The sequence below is a fragment of the Pristiophorus japonicus genome, unplaced genomic scaffold (assembly GCF_044704955.1).
Source record: "Pristiophorus japonicus isolate sPriJap1 unplaced genomic scaffold, sPriJap1.hap1 HAP1_SCAFFOLD_484, whole genome shotgun sequence".
Classification (NCBI taxonomy): Eukaryota; Metazoa; Chordata; class Chondrichthyes; family Pristiophoridae; genus Pristiophorus; species Pristiophorus japonicus.
In genome coordinates this window covers 26,490-50,000 of record NW_027254389.1, presented here as the reverse complement: position 1 = coordinate 50,000, position 23,511 = coordinate 26,490, and the positions used below count along the sequence as shown (strand labels likewise).

The 23,511-nt window shown below is 53.8% G+C and overlaps 1 protein-coding gene across 1 annotated transcript in view; it reads left to right on the top strand.

The window, feature by feature from the left end:
- The window catches only part of LOC139253260 (plasma membrane calcium-transporting ATPase 3-like), a 144,689-nt gene extending 135,949 nt beyond the window's left edge, over positions 1-8,740 (top strand). The window contains 1 exon segment of the mRNA XM_070873472.1: positions 8,423-8,740. Coding sequence (XP_070729573.1) covers positions 8,423-8,740 — 318 coding nt within the window.
- The last annotated feature ends 14,771 nt before the right edge of the window (positions 8,741-23,511 follow it).

The following is a 23,511-nucleotide window of genomic DNA, read 5'->3' as shown; positions in this document are numbered from 1 at the left end:
GTCATATCACACTGGGAGCACCGTGCACAGTTCTGGTCATATCACACTGGGAGTGTTGTGCACTGTTCTGCTCTCCATTTTATTTTAATAACAGGATGCCAGGACACTGGAGAAAGTGGGGAACGGCGTGTTTTCTGTGCTGTAACATTGTATGTCCCTCCAACGACAGACTAAACCATGCATCATCGCCTGAGTTCACACCGCCATTGCCCCAAAGCGCCAGTGTGCAACTCACAACCTTGGGCATGGTGCTGGTCATCTCGCTGCACAAGTCGTGCCGCGGAGCGTGGAATGGACCCTGCTTCCGATATGTATGCTTGCATTAGTTCAGCCCGCATAAGATCTACTCAGGGAGTAATCGCTTGCCCCTGCCAGCCCCCAACCCCCCCGAGTCCTCAGACCTCCAGTCGGTGATGGGGTTTCTCGGTGCACAGGACACAGCAAACCTTTGCTCAGTGTTCAACTTATCAACCTGTGTCTCAGGCAGGACTCGCGTGCCCGCCCCCTGCCCTGCCGACTCCGTAACCAATGAGCCCTGTAATCCAAGGCTGCCACTCCAGCCCAGTGCCGATGCAGCAGTGCTGTCTCCCGGGGTGAGGCCTTAATCCTGAGGTCCGTCTGCCCTCTCGGGCGGGAGTAAAAGATACTCGCGGCACGCCATTGGACGAAGAGCAGAGCGGGGGCGGGGGGCCAGCAGCTCTCCCCGGTGTACGGGGGCCCCAATATTTCATCTGGCAACCCCCCCACCCCACACATCACTTACAAAAAAAAACATTTATCGCATTGCTGCCGCTTGTGGGAGCTTCCTGTGCGCCATTTGGCTTTCCCGCCTGACGCAAAAAAAAAAGGTCCATTGTTGGCGGAGCAGCGGCCCACCCTGGGTCGATCTTATCGAGGGCCCCGCGGCGTTTGTGCGGATAACGAGGCGACATTCTTAAAGGCTCCTCCGCCCACGTCCCCCAAAAAGCCGGGGCGACGTTGTGTGTTGGAAGGGGTAGGGGGCGATGGGGGCGGGGAGGGAGGGGGAAATGGATCATCGCCTTCGGACGTCGAGGTACTCTCGCTGCTGTCCAGCAGGCCTCGGCTGAGGCGAGCGGGCGAGACCGAGAAGAAAAGCCGGGGGGAGCGACACGCACGTCGCTGCTCGACGGCGCCGAAAGTTACAAGCCTCCTCACACGTCGACCCGGTTTTGTGCGGGGGGGACGGGCGGGTGTCCCCTTTAGGTACCGCGCGTTATCCCGCCATGGAACGATTTTGACCGATGGTTATTTGTTGCTTTTAGTTCCGTTCTCTCGCCATCATTGACCTGCTGGCTAAAAACCTTGCCCCCCCCACCCCCACCCACCCCCCCCCCCACCGTCACCCCCACCGCCATTGCTCGTTAGTTCCTCTGCAAAGGTCAAGTGACAAGAGGGTCGCTCGAGGTTGCCCCCTTGTTCAGACCTGGCCGATGACCCTTCACCCTGCACCCCCGACCCCCACTGGGCCTGGGGTACTGCCACAGGGGTCAATGTTCAACAGTTGTCTTCCAATGCAGAAGATTGGGTGCGATTTAATTGAGGTGATTATCTACCCAGGGAGTGCAGCGAAGGTTCACCAGACTGATTCCTGGCGATGGCAGACCACACCTGGAGTACTGCGTGCAGTTTTGGTTTCCGTATTTACGAAAGGATACACTTGCTTTGGAGGCAGTGCAGAGAAGGTTCACTCGGTTGATTCCGGGGATGAGGGGGTTGACTTATGAGGAAAGGTTGAGTAGGTTGGGCCTCTACTCATTGGAGTTCAGAAGAATGAGAGGTGATCTTATGGAAACGTATCAGATACTGAGGGGGCTCGACAAGGTGGATGCAGAGAGGATGTTCCCACTGATGGGGGAGACTAGAACTAGGGGGCACGGTCTTAGAATAAGGGGCCTCCCATTTAAAACTGAGATGAGGAGGAATTTCTTCTCTCAGAGGGTTGTAAATCTGTGGAATTCTCTGCCTCAGAGAGCTGTGGAAGCTGGGACATTGAATATATTTAAGACAGAGATAGACAGTTTCTTAACCGATAAGGGGATAAGGGGACGGGCAGGGAAGTGGAGCTGAGTCCATGATCGGATCAGCCATAATAGTATTAAATGGCGGAGCAGGCTCGAGGGGCCGAATGGCCGACTCCTGCTCCTAGTTCTGATCTTCTTATGTATGAGGAGAGATTGGGTCGACTGGGCCTGTATTCACTGGAGTTTAGAAGAATGAGAGGGGATCTCATCGAAAGGTATAAAATTCTGACGGGGTTGGACAGACTGGATGCGGGGAGGATGTTTCCCCGGGGCTGGGAAGTCTAGAACAAGGGGTCACAGTCTCAGGATACGGGGTAGGAAATTTAGGAGTGAGATGAGGAGAAATGTTTTCACTCCGAGGGTGAACCTGTGGAATTCTCTACCACAGAATGCTGTGGAGGCCAAGTCACTGAATATATTTAAGAGGGAGATAGATCGATTTCTAGACACAAAAGGCATCAAGGGGTATGGGGAGAAAGCGGGAACATGGTGTTGGGATAGAGGATCAGCCATGGTCATACTGAATGGAGCAGGCTCGAGGGGCCGAATGGCCGACTCCTGCTCCTATTGTCTATGTTTCTATGTTTCATCACAAAAGGCTGAACAGTTTGGGGCTCATTTCTCTAGAAATGAGAAGGCTGGGGGGGGGGGGGGGGCGAGCCAATAGAAACATAGAAAATAGGTGCAGGAGGCGGCCATTCGGCCCTTCGAGCCTGCACCACCATTCAATAAGATCATGGCTGATCATTCACCTCAGTACCCCTTTCCTGCTTTCTCTCCATACCCCTTGATCCCTTTAGCCGTAAGGGCCACATCTAACTCCCTTTTGAATATATCCAACGAACTGGGCCTCAACAACTTTCTGTGGTAGAGAATTCCACAGGTTCACAATTCTCTGAGTGAAGAAGTTTCTCCTCATCTCGGTCCTAAATGGCTTACCCCTTATCCTTAGACTGTGACCCCTGGTTCTGGACTTCCCCAACATCGGGAACATTCTTCCTGCATCTCACCTGTCCAGTCCCGTCAGAATATTACATGTTTCTATGAGATCCCCTCTCATTCTTTTAAATTCCAGTGAATATAAGCCTAGTCGATCCAGTCGATAGAGGTCTTTACGATTACGAAGGGGTTTCAAGAGGATAGACGTAGAGAAGATGTTTCCCCCTTGTGGGAGCAGACCAGAACCAGGGGGCCTTCAGTATCAGACAGTCACTGATAAATCCAATGGGGAATTCAGGAGAAACTTCTTTACCCAGAGAGTGGTGAGAATGTGGAACTTGCTGCCACAGGGAGGGGTTGAGCCAAATAGTGTCGGTGCATTAGTCTAGAGGATGTGATCGGGGACCAGGGGAGGCGCGAATTCGGGGCCCAGGGGCAGCACGGGCCCAGCCCACACTGTGTGCGATATGTGAGCGCACTGGGTCCGTGCAGCAGAGCTGGTCTCCAGTAGTCCTGGTTAACCCTTGCCCCTGGACCAAGACCTCGCTCTGTCAAGCCCCGTGTGGTGGCTGGTGTACAACGGTCACCCCACGTTAAAAAAATCCACCCACAGGCATCTCCCGCCCTTCAGGATGTAGCTCGGGATCGGGAATATTAGGTCCTCACTGAAGACTACTGCACAAGATAAAAGTTCACGGGGTTGGGGGTAATATATTAGCATGGATAGAAGATTGGCTGACAAACCGAAAACAGAGAGTCGGGATAAATGGTTCATTCTTGGGTTGGCAATCAGTAACTAGTGGGGTGCCGCAGGGATCAGTGCTGGGACCCCAACTATTTACAATCTATATTAACGACTTGGAAGAAGGGACTGAGTGTAACGTAGACAAGTTTGCTGACGATACAAAGATGGGAGGAAAAGCAATGTGTGAGGAGGACATAAAGAGGCTGCAAAAAGACACAGACAGGCTCAGTGAGTGGGCAAGAATTTGTCAGATGGAGTATAATGTTGGAAAGTGTGAGGTCATGCACTTTGGCAGAAAAAAATCAAAGTGCAAGTTATTATTTAAATGGAGAAAGATTGCAAAGTGCCGCAGTACAGCGGGACCTGGGGGTACTTGTGCATGAAACACAAAAGGTTAGTATGCAGGTACAGCAAGTGATCAGGAAGGCCAATGGTATCTTGGCCTTTATTGCAATGGGGATGGAGTATAAAAGCAGGAAGTCTTGCTCCAGTTATACAGGGTATTGGTGAGGTCACACCTGGAGTACTGCGTGCAGTTTTGGTTTCCGTATTTACGAAAGGATACACTTGCTTTGGAGGCAGTTCAGAGAAGGTTCACTCGGTTGATTCCGGGGATGAGGGGGTTGACTTATGAGGAAAGGTTGAGGAGGTTGGGCCTCTACTCATTGGAGTTCAGAAGAATGAGAGGTGATCTTATCGAGACGTATAAGATTATGAGGGGGCTCGACAAGGTGGATGCAGAGAGGATGTTTCCACTGATGGGGGAGACTGGAACTAGGGGGCATGGTCTTAGAATAAGGGGCCGCCCATTTAAAACTGAGATGAGGAGGAATTTCTTCTCTCAGAGGGTTGTAAATCTGTGGAATTCGCTGCCTCAGAGCGCTGTGGAAGCCGGGACATTGAATAAATTTAAGACAGAGATAGACAGTTTCTTAACCGATAAGGGGATAAGGGGGCGGGCAGGGAAGTGGAGCTGAGTCCATGATCGGATCAGCCATGATGGTATTAAATGGCGGAGCAGGCTCGAGGGGCCGAATGGCCGACTCCTGCTCCTATTTCTTATGTTGTTAAGTCCTTCACTGAAACACCTGTGAACTCATCCCTTTTCGGCCTGGAAGCAAGTCGTCCTCGCTTCGAGGGACTGCCTTTGATGATGATGATGAGTTTGTGTTGAGTGTATAAAGTAGGGAATTCCTTTTTATTAAACCTGAAGCAATGGGACATTTAGTAAAATAATTGTGCTTTAACTTGGTAAGGGGGTTCGTGACTGGTTGACAGATTCTTGGGTCTAAGTCAGAAACAGAAAATGCTGGAAATTCCAGCGGGTCGGGCAGCATCTGTGGAGAGAGAAATAGAGTTAACGTTTCAGGTCGATGGCCCTTCATCAGAACTGGCAAAAGTTAGGGATGTCACGGGTTTTAAGCAAGTGTAGGGACAGTGAAAGGGGAGAAGGGAAGGAGAGAACACAAGGGAAGGTCTGAGATAGGGTGGAAGACAGGAGAGATTAGAGAGACAGAAGGGGTGATGGGGCGAGGGGGCAACAGGAGATGGTAACGGGGCAAGTAAAGGAACAAAAGATGTGTCTAGATAGAGTGTGAATGGGACTGGCGATAGGGTTGGTGAGAGAGTAACAGATCGGCGAGGCTAATGATAGGGCTAATAACCGGGCTAGTCACTGGGCCAGGGATCTGTGGGAGTGGTTATGGTGCCCGTGGGGGCAATGGTCAGTGGGCCATGTATCTGGGTGTCCACGGGGGAGAATTATAACAACATCAGAAATAGGAGCAGGAGTCGGCCATTCGGCCCCTCGAGTCTGCTCCGCCATTTAATACCATCATGGCTGATCCGATCATGGACTCAGCTCCACTTCCCTGCCCGCCCCCTTATCGGTTAAGAAACTGTCTATCTCTGTCTTAAATATATTCAATGTCCCGGCTTCCACAGCTCTCTGAGGCAGCGAATTCCACAGATTTACAACCCTCTGAGAGGAGAAATTCTTCCTCATCTCAGTTTTAAATGGGCGGCCCCTTATTCTAAGACCGTGCCCCCTAGTTCTAGTCTCCCCCATCAGTGGGAACATCCTCTCTGCATCCACCTTGTCGAGCCCCCTCATAATCTTATACGTTTCGATAAGATCACCTCTCATTCTTCTGAATCCCAATGAGTAGAGGCCCAACCTCCTCAACCTTTCCTCATAGGACAACCCCCTCATCCCCGGAATCAACCGAGTGAACCTTCTCTGAACTGCCTCCAAAGCAAGTGTATCCTTTCGTAAATACGGAGACCAAAACTGCACGCAGTACTCCAGGTGTGGCCTCACCAATACCCTGTATAACTGGAGCAAGACTCCATCCCCTTTGCAATAAAGGCCACGATTCCATTGGCCTGCCTGGTCGTCAGTGGGGCCGTGTTTCTGGGTGGTCAGAGTGTCCGTGGGGAGGGAATTGTCCGTGGGGCCGAGTATCTGGGTGGTCAGAGTGTCCGTGGGGAGGGAATTGTCCGTGGGGCCGAGTATCTGGGTGGTCAGAGTGTCCGTGGGGAGGGAATTGTCTGTGGGGCCGAGTATCTGGGTGGTCAGAGTGTCCGTGGGGAGGGAATTGTCCGTGGGGCCGAGTATCTGGGTGGTCAGAGTGTCCGTGGGGAGGGAATTGTCCGTGGGGCCGTGTAGCTGGGCGGTCAGAGTGTCCGTGGGGAGGGAATTGTCCGTGGGGCCGAGTATCTGGGTGGTCAGAGTGTCCGTGGGGAGGGAATTGTCCGTGGGGCCGTGTAGCTGGGCGGGTGCCCAACGACGGCACACCTAGCCTTGTCACTTGACCTTTGTGGCGGATTTCCCCCCCCAACACCCCTCCTCCGGGGTCTCCCCGCGGATCTCCCACGTGCTCTGGGAGGAAGCACCGGTTCGAGAAGCCCAACACATCCCCTACCCCGCACTCCGCACCCTGGCTCCCGGACTTATACTCGAATGGTTCTGACGCAGCACGCTTGCATGTGGGGTTTTGTACGGGGGGGGGGGGGCACGCGATGGGGGAGCGTTACCATGATGCTGTGTGGTTTTCCGTTCTGATTTTTTTTCCTCAAAGCCATCAACTGGTCTGAAACGTCACCTTTGACCTCTGTCTCTTGCAGCATGACCAGTCACCTTTCACCCCTCACTTGCGTATCTCATTCAGTTGCTCCTAATGCTGGGCTAACCTCCATTCGCACACTCCATGGCCTCCTTGCTTCTGTTTCTGCCTTGGTTCCTTCTGCAGACTTGACCGTGAACATGCTGGGCGGATCGAGCGACGCGTTATTCGGGAGTCTTTGCTTTCTCTGTTCCTTTCGTTTGCTCGCCGGTGGTTCAGTCCTGCTCAATTGGCCTCTCTCAGCGAGCGGGGGGGGTGGGCAGTGGGTGGCCAGGGGAATCTAACTCCATTTACATCAGAAATAGGAGCAGGAGTCGGCCATTCGGCCCCTCGAGCCTGCTCCGCCATTTAATACGATCATGGCTGATCCGATCATGGACTCAGCTCCACTTCCCTGCCCGCCCCCTTATCGGTTAAGAAACTGTCTATCTCTGTCTTAAATATATTCAATGTCCCGGCTTCCACAGCTCTCTGAGGCAGCGAATTCCACAGATTTACAACCCTCTGAGAGAAGAAATTCCTCCTCATCTCAGTTTTAAATGGGCGGCCCCTTATTCTAAGACCATGCCCCCTAGTTCTAGTCTCCCCCATCAGTGGGAACATCCTCTCTGCATCCACCTTGTCGAGCCCCCCTCATAATCTTATACGTCTCGATAAGATCACCTCTCATTCTTCTGAACTCCAATGAGTAGAGGCCCAACCTCCTCAACCTTTCCTCATAGGACAACCCCCTCATCCCCGGAATCAACCGAGTGAACCTTCTCTGAACTGCCTCCAAAGCAAGTGTATCCTTTCGTAAATACGGAGACCAAAACTGCACGCAGAACTCCAGGTGTGGCCTCACCAATACCCTGTATAACTGGAGCAAGACTTCCCTGCTTTTATACTCCATCCCCTTTGCAATAAAGGCCAAGATACCATTGGCCTTCCTGATCACTTGCTGTACCTGCATACTAACCTTTTGTGTTTCATGCACAAGTAACCCCCAGGTCCCGCTGTACTGCGGCACTTTGCAATCTTTCTCCATTTAAATAATAACTTGCCCGTTGATTTTTTTTTCTGCCAAAGTGCATGACCTCACACTTTCCCACATTATACTCCATCTGACAAATTTTTGCCCACTCACTGAGCCTGTCTGTGTCCTTTTGCAGATTTTGTGTGTCCTCCTCACACATTGCTTTTCCTCCCATCTTTGTATCGTCAGCAAACTTGTCTACGTTACACTCGGTCCCTTCTTCCGAGTCGTTAATATAGATTGTAAATAGTTGGGGCCCCAGCACTGATCCCTGCGGCAACTAGTTACTGATCGCCGGGCATAAATTCACCTTCGTTTTTTCAACCGCAAAGTTGCCATCACTCCTGTTCCGCTCTCATCGACTCTCTCCGCTTTCGAACTCACTCGCTCGTGCTCTCCCTCGTATGTCTAACTTGTCTTCTCTTCTTCCTCCTCTGCCCACCCCTCTTCCTCTGGCCCTTCACCCCCCCCCTCTTCCCTCTGTGACCCTCCCCCCCCCACCCCTCACCTCCCCGACCCCCCCCTCCCTCCCCCCCCTCCCTCCACCCCCCACCAGCTCAGAGTGGTGAAAGCATTTCGTAGCTCGCTGTACGAAGGCTTGGAGAAGCCGGACTCCCGGCCATCAATCCACAACTTCATGACCCACCCCGAGTTCCTCATCTCCGGCTCGCAGCCCAACATCCCCCTCATCGACGACACCGACGCCGAGGAAGAGGGGGCCTACGTGCCGGGCAAAGGCCGAACCCCCAGCCCGCCCCCCTCCCCCAACAAGAACAACAACAACGCCATCGACAGGGACGTCCTCCTGACGGCGGACGGCGGGCGCTTGGCCGTACGCGGCAGCCCACTTCACAGCGTGGAGACCTCGCTCTAGTGGGGGGGAACCGTGTGTGTGGTTTTTTTTTTCCCGGCTGGAGCCAGGGAAAGGGAGGGAACTGGGGGGGGGGGGGCGGGGGGGAACGGGGAGAGAGGAGGGGAGGAGGGAGGGGAGGGTGGGAGAGGGACGAGGGGAGAAGAGGGGAGGGAAGGGGAATGGGTGAGAGGAGGGGAGGAGGGAGGGGTGGGTGGGAGAGGAGGGGGACAAGGGGAGAGGAGGGGAGGGAAGGATGGGTGGGAGAGGAGGGGGAGGGGGATGAGGGGAGAGGAGGAGGAGAGGGAAGGGGACGGGTGAGAGGAGGGGAGGGCGGGGTGGGTGGGAGAGGAGGGGGAGAGGGGGACAAGGGGAGAGGAGGGGAGGGAAGGATGGGTGGGAGAGGAGGGGGAGGGGGATGAGGGGAGAGGAGGAGGAGAGGGAAGGGGACGGGTGAGAGGAGGGGAGGGCGGGGTGGGTGGGAGAGGAGGGGGAGGGGGACGAGGGGAGAGGAGGGGGAGAGGGGGACGAGAGGAGAGGAGGGGAGGGAAGGATGGGTGTTTTGGGAGAGGAGGAGGAGTGGGACGAGGGGAGGGAAGGGGGACGGGTGAGAGGAGGGGAGGGAGGGATGGGTGGGAGAGGAGGGGGATGAGGGGAGGGAAGGGGGACGGGTGAGAGGAGGGGAGGGAGGGGTGGGTGGGGGAGGGGGATGAGGGGAGAGGAGGGGAGGGAAGGGGGACGGGTGAGAGGAGGGGAGGGAGGGATGGGTGGGAGAGGAGGGGGACGAGGGGAGGGAAGGGGGATGGGTGAGAGGAGGGGTGGGTGGGGGAGGGGGATGAGGGGAGGGGAGGGAAGAGGACAGGTGAGAGGAGGGGAGGGAGGGGTAGGTGGGAGAGGAGGGGAGGGAGGTGGACAGGGGGAGGGAAGGGGTCGGAGGGGGATGGGGGGAGAGCAGGGGACGGAGGGGGACAGGGTAGGGAGGGGCGGGGAAAGGGTGGGGCAGACCCAAAGCCACCTTACTGCGCACCGCATCACATCCACGTGTCGGTAGACATCCCGTTCGAGGCGGCCCGGGACCATTGGAGGGGATAGGAAGCCGAGGAAGATGACAATGTGGAGCAGGAGTCGGCCATTCGGCCCCTCGAGCCTGCTCCGCCATTTAATGAGATCCCGGCTGATCTTCGAGCTCAACTCCACTTCCCTGACCCGATCCCCCAGGAGTAATGCACCTCCCTGTATCGTTGTGCTTTTTTGTCGGGGGGGGGGGGGAGTGGCAGGGGGTTTGGGGAACTGGGGTTGCTGTTTGGTGGCGACGAAGGTTACACGGACACTTTGCGGCCCGTGCAAGGGATGGAGGCAATGCAACGAGACCCGCTCTGGCCGTATCTTCCAACAGCCTTGTCGCGGCTTGGGAGGAACCTCCGCTGAACAGCTTCGGGCGGACTGCCGTGGACACGGACGGCCGACACTTGTTCCCAGCGCACGAGGGCGCAGGCGAGACATTTGCGGACAATTCTGACCCACGCACACGGCTCGCTCGCCGTTGGTATCGCCCGTTGTTCCTGGACCATTGCTTGTCTGTGTTTGGGGGGGTCTCTATCGGGGAGAATCGCCGGTGGGGAGTGGGGGGGGGGGGGTTTGTCTGATCACGGCGGTTGCGTTTTTGGGACAATTAACGGCCGCTGCGATGTTCTCCACCGTGCCCGGCCAACCCCCGCTCCTCTCCGCAGCAGAAAATAAACAGGAATTAAACCGCAAGACCCTAGCGGCATGGGAAGATCCCAATCGGCCCATCAGGTGCCCCTGCCATCCAGCCTGTTCCCACCTTCCAGCTCTTTGAGGACATATCCCCCGACGTTTTGTTAATCGCTACATCGCCTTATTGGCTGGCCAATATCCAAGCACAAATTGGCGGATGGAATGAAACTACCGACATTCATTCTGTGCCCTGGGTATTCGAGATGATGGGGTTTGACATGCGAGGTGCAGTGGCTGAATGTTGAGCTGTAAACGTATCTTCCCACATAGGCAACGCTCACCAGCTCCCACTACTGTGTCTCAGTCCTCTCTCCCTCAGGGAGATATCTGTACACTGACTGGTGTCTCTCAGTCCCTCTCTCCCTCAGGGAGATATCTGTACACTGACTGGTGTCTCTCAGTCCCTCTCTCCCTCAGGGAGATATCTGTACACTTACTGGTGTCTCTCAGTCCCTTTCTCTCAGGGAGATATCTGTACACTGACTGGTGTCTCTCAGTCCCTCTCCCTCAGGGAGATATCTGTACACTGACTGGTGTCTCTCAGTCCCTCTCCCTCAGGGAGATATCTGTACACTGACTGGTGTCTCTCAGTCCCTCTCACTCAGGGAGATATCTGTACACTGGTGTCTCTCAGTCCCCTCTCCCTCAGGGAGATATCTGTACACTGACTGGTGTCTCTCAGTCCCTCACCCTCAGGGAGATATCTGTACACTGACTGGTGTCTCTCAGTCCCTCACCCTCAGGGAGATATCTGTACACTGACTGGTGTCTCTCAGTCCCTTTCTCTCAGGGAGATATCTGTACACTGACTGGTGTCTCTCAGTCCCCTCTCTCTCCCTCATGGAGATATCTGTACAACGACTGGTGTCTCTCAGTCCCTCAGGGAGATATCTGTACACTGACTGGTGTCTCTCAGTCCCTCTCCCTCAGGGAGATATCTGTACACTGACTGGTGTCTCTCAGTCCCCTCTCCCTCAGGGAGATATCTGTATACTGACTGGTGGCTCTCAAACCTTCTCCTTCAGGGAGATATCTGTACACTGACTGGTGTCTCTCAGTCCCTCAGCCTCAGGGAGATATCTGTAAACTGACTGGTGTCTGTCAGTCCCTCTCCCTCAGCGAGATATCTGTACACTGACTGGTGTCTCTCAGTCCCTCTCCCTCAGGGAGATAACTGTACACTGACTGGTGTCTATCAGTCCCTTTCTCTCAGGGAGATATCTGTACACTGACTGGTGTCTCTCAGTCCTCTCCCTCAGGGCGATATCTGCACACTGACATGTGTCTCTCAGCCTCTCTCCCTCAGGGAGATATCTGTACACTGACTGGTGTCTCTCAGTCCCTCTCCCTCACGGAGATATCTGTACACTGACTGGTATCACTCCGTCCCCTCTCCCGCAGGGAGATATCTGTACACTGACTGGTGTCTCTCAGTCCCTCTCCCTCAGGGAGATATCTGTACGCTGACCGGTGTCTCTCAGTCCCTCAGGGAGATATCTGTATACTGACTGGTGTCTCTCAGTCCCTCCGCCTCAGGGATATATCTGTACACTGACTGGTGGCTCTCAAACCTTCTCCCTCAGGGAGATATCTGTACACTGACTGGTGTATCTCAGTCCCTCTCCCTCAGGGAGATATCTGTACACTGACTGGTGTCTCTCAATCGCTCTCCCTCAGGGAGATATCTGTACACTGACTGGTGTCTCTCAGTCCCTCTCCCTCAGGGAGATATCTGTACACTGACTGGTGTCTCTCAGTCCCGTCTCCCTCAGGGAGATATCTGTACACTGACTGGTGTCTCTCAGTCCTCTCTCCCTCAGGGAGATATCTGTACACTGACTGGTGTTTCTCAATCCCTCTCCCTCAGGGAGATATCTGTACACTGACTGGTGTCTCTCAGTCCCTTTCCCTCAGGGAGATATCTGTACACTGACTGGTGTCTCTCAGTCCCTCTCCCTCAGGGAGATATCTGTACACTGACTGGTGTCTCTCAGTCCCTCTCACTCAGGGAGATATCTGTACACTGACTGCTGTCTCTCAGTCCCCTCTCCCTCAGGGAGATATCTGTACACTGACTGGTGTCTCTCAGTCCCTCACCCTGAGGGAGATATCTGTACACTGACTGGTGTCTCTCAGTCCCTCTAGCTCAGGGAGATATCTGTACACTGACTGGTGTCTCTCAGTCCCCTCTCTCTCCCTCAGGGAGATATCTGTACACTGACTGGTGTCTCTCAGTCCCTCTCCTTCAGGGAGATATCTGTACACTGACTGGTGTCTCTCAGTCCCTTTCTCTCAGGGAGATATCTGTACACTGACTGGTGTCTCTCAGTCCCCTCTCTCTCCCTCAGGGAGATATCTGTACACTGACTGGTGTCTCTCAGTCCCTCTCCTTCAGGGAGATATTTGTACACTGACTGATGTCTCTCAGTCCCTCTCCCTCAGGCAGATATCTGTACATTGACTGGTGTCTCGCAGCCCCTCTCCCTCAGGGAGAAATCTGTACACTGACTGGTGTCTCTCAGTCCCTCAGGGAGATATCTGTGCACTGACTGGTGTCTCTCCGTCCCCTCTCCCTCAGGGAGATATCTGTACACTGACTGGTGTTTCTCAATCCCTCTCCCTCAGGGAGATATCTGTACACTGACTGGTGTCTCTCAGTCCCTCTCCCTCAGGGAGATATCTGTACACTGACTGGTGTCTCTCAGTCCCTCTCTCTCAGGGAGATATCTGTAAACTGACTGGTGTCTCTCAGTCCCTTTCCCTCAGGGAGATATCTGTACACTGACTGGTGTCTCTCAGTCCCTCTTCCTCAGGGAGATATCTGTACACTGACTGGTGTCTCTCAGTCCCTCTCACTCAGGGAGATATCTGTACACTGACTGGTGTCTCTCAGTCCCCTCTCCCTCAGGGAGATATCTGTACACTGACTGGTGTCTCTCAGTCCCTCACCCTCAGGGAGATATCTGTACACTGACTGGTGTCTCTCAGTCCCCTCTCCCTCAGGGAGATATCTGTACACTGACTGGTGTTTCTCAATCCCTCTCCCTCAGGGAGATATCTGTACACTGACTGGTGTCTCTCAGTCCCTCTCCCTCAGGGAGATATCTGTACACTGACTGGTGTCTCTCAGTCCCTCTCTCTCAGGGAGATATCTGTAAACTGACTGGTGTCTCTCAGTCCCTTTCCCTCAGGGAGATATCTGTACACTGACTGGTGTCTCTCAGTCCCTCTTCCTCAGGGAGATATCTGTACACTGACTGGTGTCTCTCAGTCCCTCTCACTCAGGGAGATATCTGTACACTGACTGGTGTCTCTCAGTCCCCTCTCCCTCAGGGAGATATCTGTACACTGACTGGTGTCTCTCAGTCCCTCACCCTCAGGGAGATATCTGTACACTGACTGGTGTCTCTCAGTCCCTCTAGCTCAGGGATATATTTGTACTCTGACTGGTGTCTCTCAGTCCCTCTCCCTCAGGGAGATATCTGTACACTGACATGTGTCTCTCAGTCCCTTTCTCTCAGGGAGATATCTGTACACTGACTGGTGTCTCTCAGTCCTTCTCCCTCAGGGAGATATCTGTACACTGACTGGTGTCTCTTAGTCCCTCTCTCTCAGGGAGATATCTGTAAACTGACTGGTGTCTCTCAGTCCCTTTCCCTCAGGGAGATATCTGTACACTGACTGGTGTCTCTCAGTCCCTCTCCCTCAGGGAGATATCTGTACACTGACTGGTGTCTCTCAGTCCCTCTCACTCAGGGAGATATCTGTACACTGACTGCTGTCTCTCAGTCCCCTCTCCCTCAGGGAGATATCTGTACACTGACTGGTGTCTCTCAGTCCCTCACCCTGAGAGAGATATCTGTACACTGACTGGTGTCTCTCAGTCCCTCTAGCTCAGGGAGATATCTGTACACTGACTGGTGTCTCTCAGTCCCCTCTCTCTCCCTCAGGGAGATATCTGTACACTGACTGGTGTCTCTCAGTCCCTCTCCTTCAGGGAGATATCTGTACACTGACTGGTGTCTCTCAGTCCCCTCTCTCTCCCTCAGGGAGATATCTGTACACTGACTGGTGACTCTCAGTCCCTCTCCTTCAGGGAGATATTTGTACACTGACTGATGTCTCTCAGTCCCTCTCCCTCAGGCAGATATCTGTACATTGACTGGTGTCTCGCAGCCCCTCTCCCTCAGGGAGAAATCTGTACACTGACTGGTGTCTCTCAGTCCCTCAGGGAGATATCTGTGCACTGACTGGTGTCTCTCCGTCCCCTCTCCCTCAGGGAGATATCTGTAAACTGACTGGTGTCTCTCAGTCCCCTCTCCCTCAGGGAGATATCTGTACACTAACTGGTGTTTCTCAATCCCTCTCCCTCAGGGAGATATCTGTACACTGACTGGTGTCTCTCAGTCCCTCTCCCTCAGGGAGATATCTGTACACTGACTGGTGTCTCTCAGTCCCTCTCTCTCAGGGAGATATCTGTAAACTGACTGGTGTCTCTCAGTCCCTTTCCCTCAGGGAGATATCTGTACACTGACTGGTGTCTCTCAGTCCCTCTTCCTCAGGGAGATATCTGTACACTGACTGGTGTCTCTCAGTCCCTCTCACTCAGGGAGATATCTGTACACTGACTGGTGTCTCTCAGTCCCCTCTCCCTCAGGGAGATATCTGTACACTGACTGGTGTCTCTCAGTCCCTCACCCTCAGGGAGATATCTGTACACTGACTGGTGTCTCTCAGTCCCTCTAGCTCAGGGAGATATCTGTACTCTGACTGGTGTCTCTCAGTCCCTCTCCCTCAGGGAGATATCTGTACACTGACATGTGTCTCTCAGTCCCTTTCTCTCAGGGAGATATCTGTACACTGACTGGTGTCTCTCAGTCCCCTCTCTCTCCCTCAGGGAGATATTTGCACACTGACTGATGTCTCTCAGTCCCTCTCCCTCAGGCAGATATCTGTACATTGACTGGTGTCTCGCAGCCCCTCTCCCTCAGGGAGATATCTGTACACTGACTGGTGTCTCTCAGTCCCTCAGGGAGATATCTGTGCACTGACTGGTGTCTCTCCGTCCCCTCTCCCTCAGGGAGATATCTGTAAACTGACTGGTGTCTCTCAGTCCCTCTCCCTCAGGGAGATATCTGTACACTGACTCGTGTCTCTCAGTCCCTCTCCCTCAGGGAGATATCTGTAAACTGACTGGTGTCTCTCCGTCCCCTCTCCCTCAGGGAGATATCTGTACACTGACTGGTGTCTCTCAGTCCCCTCTCCCTCAGAGAGATATCTGTACACTGACTGGTGTCTCTCAGTCCCCTCTCTCTCCCTCATGGAGATATCTGTACAACGACTGGTGTCTCTCAGTACCTCAGGGAGATATCTGTACACTGACTGGTGTCTATCAGTCCCTCTCCCTCAGGGAGATATCTGTACACTGACTGGTGTCTCTCAGTCCCTCTCCCTCAGGGAGATATCTGTACACTGACTGGTGTCTCTCAGTCCCTCTCACTCAGGGAGATATCTGTACACTGACTGGTGTCTATCAGTCCCCTCTCCCTCAGGGAGATATCTGTACACTGACTGGTGGCTCTCAAACCTTCTCCTTCAGGGAGATATCTGTACACTGACTGGTGTCTCTCAGTCCCTCAGCCTCAGGGAGATATCTGTAAACTGACTGGTGTCTGTCAGTCCTTCTCCCTCAGCGAGATATCTGTACACTGACTGGTGTCTCTCAGTCCCTCTCCCTCAGGGAGATAACTGTACACTGACTGGTGTCTCTCAGTCCCTTTCTCTCAGGGAGATATCTGTACACTGACTGGTGTCTCTCAGTCCCTCTCCCTCAGGGAGATATCTGTACACTGACATGTGTCTCTCAGCCTCTCTCCCTCAGGGAGATATCTGTACACTGACTGGTGTCTCTCAGTCCCTCTCCCTCACGGAGATATCTGTACACTGACTGGTATCACTCCGTCCCCTCTCCCGCAGGGAGATATCTGTACACTGACTGGTGTCTCTCAGTCCCTCTCCCTCAGGGAGATATCTGTATGCTGACCGGTGTCTCTCAGTCCCTCAGGGAGATATCTGGACACTGACTGGTGTCTCTCAGTCCCCTCTCCCTTAGGGAGATATCTGTACACTGACTGGTGTCTCTCAGCCCCCTCTCCCTCAGGGAGATATCTGTACACTGACTGGTGTCTCTCAGTCCCCTCTCTCTCCCTCAGGGAGATATCTGTATACTGACTGGTGTCTCTCAGTCCCTCCGCCTCAGCGATATATCTGTACACTGACTGGTGGCTCTCAAACCTTCTCCCTCAGGGAGATATCTGTACACTGACTGGTGTCTCTCAGTCCCTCTCCCTCAGGGAGATATCTGTACACTGACTGGTGTCTCTCAGTCCCCTCTCCCTCAGGGAGATATCTGTACACTGACTGGTGTCTCTCAGTCCCTCTCCCTCAGGGAGATATCTGTACACTGACTGGTGTCTCTCAGTCCCCTCTCCCTCAGGGAGATATCTGTACACTGACTGGTGTTTCTCAATCCCTCTCCCTCAGGGAGATATCTGTACACTGACTGGTGTCTCTCAGTCCTTCTCCCTCAGGGAGATATCTGTACACTGACTGGTGTCTCTCAGTCCCTCTCTCTCAGGGAGATATCTGTAAACTGACTGGTGTCTCTCAGTCCCTTTCCCTCAGGGAGATATCTGTACACTGACTGGTGTATCTCAGTCCCTCTCCCTCAGGGAGATATCTGTACACTGACTGGTGTCTCTCAGTCCCTCACCCTCAGGGAGATATCTGTACACTGACTGGTGTCTCTCAGTCCCTCTAGCTCAGGGAGATATCTGTACACTGACTGGTGTCTCTCAGTCCCTCTCCCTCAGGGAGATATCTGTACACTGACTGGTGTCTCTCAGTCCCTTTCTCTCAGGGAGATATCTGTACACTGACTGGTGTCTCTCAGTCCCCTCTCCCTCAGGGAGATATCTGTACACTGACTGGTGTCTCTCAGTCCCTCTCCTTCAGGGAGATATCTGTACACTGACTGGTGACTCTCAGTCCCCTCTCCCTCAGGGAGATATCTGTACACTGACTGGTGTCTCTCAGTCCCTCTCCCTCAAGGAGATATCTGTACACTGACTGGTGTCTCTCAGTCCCTCTCTCCCTCAGGGAGATATCTGTATACTGACTGGTGTCTCTCAGTTCCTCTCCCTCGGGGAGATATCTGTACACTGATTGGTGTCTCTCAGTCCCTCTCTCCCTCAGGGAGATATCTGTATACTGACTGGTGTCTCTCAGTTCCTCTCCCTCAAGGAGATATCTGTACACTGACTGGTGTCTCTCAGTTCCTCTCCCTCGGGGAGATATCTGTACACTGATTGGTGTTTTCTGTATACTGACTGGTGTCTCTCAGTCCCTCCACCTCAGGGAGATATCTGTACACTGACTTGTGGCTCTCAAACCTTCTCCCTCAGGGAGATATCTGTACACTGACTGGTGTCTCTCAGTCCCCTCTCCCTCAGGGAGATATCTGTACACTGACTGGTGTCTCTCCGTCCCTCCCCCTCAGGGAGATATCTGTACACTGACTGGTGTCTCTCAGTCCCCTCTCCCTCAGGGAGATATCTGTACACTGACTGGTGTCTCTCAGTCCCCTCTCCCTCAGGGAGATATCTGTACACTGACTGGTGTCTCTCAGTCCCCTCTCCCTCAGGGAGATATCTGTAGACCGCCTGGTGTCTCTCCGTCCCCCCTCCCTCAGGGAGAAAGTGATGCCTCACAGGGGGACGGGGATAGTGCATTGGCGAGGGGACACCTCGGCGATTGGGGATCTTCTCGTCCCAGAATTCAGCCCCTCCGCCCTCGCAGCAAAAACGAGTGCCCTTGACGGAGTTCAGTTCGGTTGGGCCACCTCGCCCGCACCATCGCCCGACAAACAGCATCAAATTGGGTGGAGGGGCGGGGCGGGGGGCGTCAGCTGTGGGCAGCCTCGTGTACCCAAGCTTCTCCAATAGCATCGATTGCAAGAAGCCTAACTGCAGGCTCAACGCTCGTTCAACTCGGTCCCGCGGAGGTCCCATCGATCCGTTGGCTCGACAAAGATATTCTGGCCCCACCGAACTCCCCCTCGCTTGCACAAGGTGCGGGGAACAAAATCCTCCCTCAACTCCCCCCCCCCCCCGGCCCCCCACCACCAGCACATTGTTAATTTCGTTTCAAGACACGCGCGGGATTTTCCGCGGGTTTCTGCGGACGGAAGGGTTTGGTGGGCCGGCGGGGGACAATCGTTGGAAGAATCGTGGGCAGCGAGAGGCACTCAAACGCACACTACTACACAGCCACCACGATCACTCGCCTTTGAACGAGATGATGAGGACCAAGAAACAGCAAGACATATCTCGATATCGACTCCATGCTCACAGCACCTCGCGTTTTCTTTAATGAATTTCAATATTGCTTGTACCAGTTATTTTTATGGGAGCACTCTCGTGTTTGAGAAACCCTTCGATGTTTTTGGAACGCTCGATAAGCAATGTTGCGGAAATGATTGCAATATGTTAAAATTTCTCTGCTCGGTTTCAACACGGAATACTAATAATACTCAACCAGATCACACCTGTGAACTATTCACGGCTGTATGGTTTTATCGGCAACGATGGTTCAAATAAACATCCTTTTTGTCTGTAATAAGCAACTTGGAATAGTCTACCTTTGTTCAAAAATTCCTTCACGGGTTGTGGGCGTTGATGGCCAGGCCGGCATTTATTGCCCCTTGAGAAGGTGGGGGTGAGCCCCCTTCTTGAACCGCTGCAGTCCGTGTGGTGAAGGTGCTCCCACAGTGCTGTTAGGGAGGGAGTTCCAGGATTGTGACCCAGCGATGATGGAGGAACGGCCGATATATTTCCAAGTCGAGGGATGGTGTGTGACTGGGAGGGGAACGTGGAGGGGGTGGTGTTCCCATGGACCTGCTGCCCTTGACCTTCTAGGCGGGTAGAGGACGCGGGTTCGGGAGGTGCTGCCGAAGAAGCCTTGGCGAGTTGCCGCGGTGCATCTTGTGGGCGGTGCACACTGCAGCCACGGTGCGCCGGTGGTGGAGGGAGGGAGTGTTGAAGGTGGTGGGGAGCGTGGCCCATCGAGCGGGGCTGCTTTGTCCTGGATGGTGTCGAGCTTCTCGAGTGTTGTTGGAGCTGCAACTCATCCAGGCAAGTGGGGAGTGTTCCATCACACTCCTGACTTGTGGGTTGTAGATGGTGGAGAGGCTTTGGGGAGTCAGGAGGTGAGACACTGGCCGCAGAATACCCAGCCTCTGACCCGCTCTTGTGGCCACAGTATTTGTGTGTCTGGTCCAGTGAAGTTTCTGGTTAATGACGATCAGGATGTTGATGGTGGGGGGATTCGGTGATGGTAATGCCGGTGAATGTCAAGGGGCGGTGGTTAGACTCTCGCTTGTTGGAGATGGTCATTGCCTGGCACTTGTGTGGTGCGAATGTTACTTGCCACTTATCAGTCCAAGCCTGAATGTTGTCCACGTCTTGCTGTATGCGGGCACGGACTGCTCCATTATCTGAGGAGTTGTGAATGGAACTGAACACTGTGCAGTCATCAGCGAACATCCCCACTTCTGATCTTGTGATGGAGGGAAGGTCATTGATGGAGCAGCTGAAGATGGCTGGGCTCTGACTTGTCCCGAGAGTATGTTTTGTACAAAAAAGAAAATTGTTTTTTCCAATAATTTTCCCACCAGCGAGGTTAAGACCTCTAATTACTCGGTCTATCCCTTTCTTGCTTTTTAAACAAAGATAGAGAGGTGTAAAACTTAGTGTGCAGTGATACCGAGAGAGATACCAGCACAGGGAGACAGTGAGAGGCGGAATTGAGTCCATCATCGACAGTCCCTCGGAATCGAGGAAGACTTGCTTCCACTCTTAACATGAGGCCTCATGTAGCTGAACAGTCCAATACGGGAACCACAGTCCCTGTCACAGGTGGGACAGACAGTGGTTGAGGGAAGGGGAGGGTGGGACTGGTTTGCCGCACGCTCCTTCCGCTGCCTGCGCTTGGTTTCTGCACGCTCTCGGCGACGAGACTCGAGGTGCTCAGCGCCCTCCCGGATGCACTTCCTCCACTTAGGGCAGGACTGGTCTTTGGGCCCAGGGACTCCCAAGTGTCGGTGGGGGATGTTGCACTTTATCAGGGAGGCTTTGAGGGTGGTCCCTTGTAACGTTTCCTCTGCCCACCTTTGGCTCGTTTGCCCGTGAAGGAGTTCCGAGTAGAGCGCTTGCTTTGGGGAGTCTCGTGTCGGGGGGGACATGCGGACAATGTGGCCCTGCCCAGCGGAGCTGGTCGAGTGTGGTCAGTGCTTCGATGCTGGGGATGTTGGGCCTGGTCGAGGACGCTAACGTTGGTGCGTCTGTCCTCCCGGGGGATTTGTAGGACCTTGCGGAGACATCGTTGGTGGTATTTCTCCAGCGACTCGAGGTGTCTACTGTACATGGTCCATGTCTCTGAGCCATACAGGAGGGCGGGTATCACTACAGCCCTGTAGACCATGAGTGCGACAGCTGCAGGAGAAATGCAGGGAACAGCGCTAGCCCTTCTACATGGCCTTCTTCGGCCTTACAAAGGCCTTTGAGACTGTCAAACGCGAGGGTCTATGGAGCGTCCTCCTCTGTTTCGGATGCCCCCAAAAAGTTTGCCTGCTCCACAACATGCAGGCCGTGATCCTGACCAACGGATTGGTCACAGACCCAATCCATGTCTGGACCGGGGTCAAACAGGGCTGCGTCATCGCCCCCCAACCCTCTTCTCAACCTTCCTCGCTGCCATGCTCCACCTCACAGTCAGCAAGCTCCCCGCTGGAGTGGAACTAAACCACAGAACCAGTGGGAAGCTATTCAACCTTCGCCATCTCCAGGCCAGGTCCAAGACTGTCCCAATCTCGGTCGTCGAGCTACAGTACGCGGACAACACCTGCGTCTGCGCACACACAGAGGCTGAACTCTAGGACATAGTCAACGTATTTACTGCGGCGTACGAAAGCACGGGCCTCACACTAAACACCCGTAAGACAAAGGTCCGCCACCAGCCTGTCCTCACCACACAGCACTGCCTCCCCAGTCATCAAGATCCACGGCCCGGCCCTGGACAACGTGGACCATTTCCCATACCTCAGGAGCCTCTCATCAACAAGGACAGACATTGGCGACGAGGTCCAACATCGCCTCCAGTGCGCCAGTGCAGCCTTCGGCCGCCCGAGGAAAAGAGTGTTCGAAGACCAGGCCCTCAAATCTACCACCAAGCTCATGGTCTACAGGGCTGTAGTGATACCCGCCCTCCTGTATGGCTCAGAGACATGGACCATGTACAGTAGACACCTCAAGTCGCTGGAGAAATACCACCAACGATGTCTCCGCAAGATCCCGCAAATCCCCCGGGAGGACAGACGCACCAACGTTAGCGTCCTCGACCAGGCCCAACATCCCCAGCATCGAAGCACTGACCACACTCGACCAGCTCCGCTGGGCAGGGCCACATTGTCCGCATGTCCCCCCCGACACAAGACTCCCAAAGCAAGCGCTCTACTCGGAACTCCTTCACAGGCAAACGAGCCAAAGGTGGGCAGAGGGAACGTTACAAGGGACCACCCTCAAAGCCTCCCTGATAAAGTGCAACATCCCCCACCGACACCTGGGAGTCCCTGGGCCCAAAGACCAGTCCGCCCTAAGTGGAGGGAGTGCATCCGGGAGGGCGCTGAGCACCTCGAGTCCCGTCGCCGAGAGCGTGCAGAAACCAAGCGCAGGCAGCGGAAGGAGCGTGCGGCAAACCAGTCCCACCCTCCCCTTCCCTCAACCACTGTCTGTCCCACCTGTGACAGGGACTGTGGTTCCCGTATTGGGCTGTTCAGCCACCTGAGGACTCGTGTTAAGAGTGGAAGCAAGTCTTCCTCGATTCCGAGGGACTGCCGATGATGATGATGATGACTGCCTACAATGACTCGCGCACACTCCTCCCCAAGTGGAAACTCTTTCATCACGTACTTTGCAACCGACTCATCTAATAGTCCTCAAAATTGTTTGTCCGTCTGTCACCAGTGCCCTGACTCGGGCACCAAATTTTGTAAGAACCTAACATTTTTAGGAGAGGATTTAGCCTGTTAGATTTATCTTCACTTTAAAGAGTTCAAACTTGTGAGACAAAGAAACACACACAGTCTGAAGATGTGTCGTGTTCTCAGCCTTATCAAGGGGTTACCTTTACTTTAATTAATCGAAGGAACTGCCATCAATTAACGATCGCGTTCAATGCCCAATCAGCCTGCACCAAACTATCTCGATTAATAGACTTAACAATTTAAATTGCCAATTCCCGCGGTGATTATAAAGAAACAAAGCTGGTCACACCAGACCATGGGCAGCGATTGGAAATTAACTCCCCGATTCCCTTAGTAACGGACCAGGTTACCGATCTCGTGCCTGTAGCAACGACCTCACGTGCTACAGCCATTTTTATATCCCCCTTTTCTGGGATGATTGCCCGCCGTGTACACACTTGTCTCAGTTTCAAACAAAGGAATATTCTTAAACCAAGCCTTTTCCCACGAAAATATCTTCTCATTTCTTTCTGGCCACAGTTACAGCTTTCTTCCCCGGCCGTCGACAATTCAAGGGCGTCCCTTTACTGACCGTGAAAAGGGTCTCTTCACAGCTGGGAGATCGCTCAAACGTTCATTAAAGACAAGGTCCGTGTTCTTCTGCAGAGCATTTTGGGTCATTGAGAAAAATGGTCACGTCATGTTTTCAGCCATCCTGGAGCAATTTGCAAGGATAGTTATTAACAGAAAAATTAGACCAAAAAATACTGTAGTCTTGCAGTGTGTGTGTGTGTGAGCGCGTGTGTGTATGTGAGTGAGTGTGTGTGTGTGAGCGTGTGTGTGTGTGTGAGTGTGTGTGTGTATGTGAGTGTGAGTATGTGTGAGTGTGCGAGCGAGTGTGTGAGAGTGTGTGTGTGTGTGTGTGTGTGAGAGTGTGTGTGTGTGTGAGTGTGTGTGT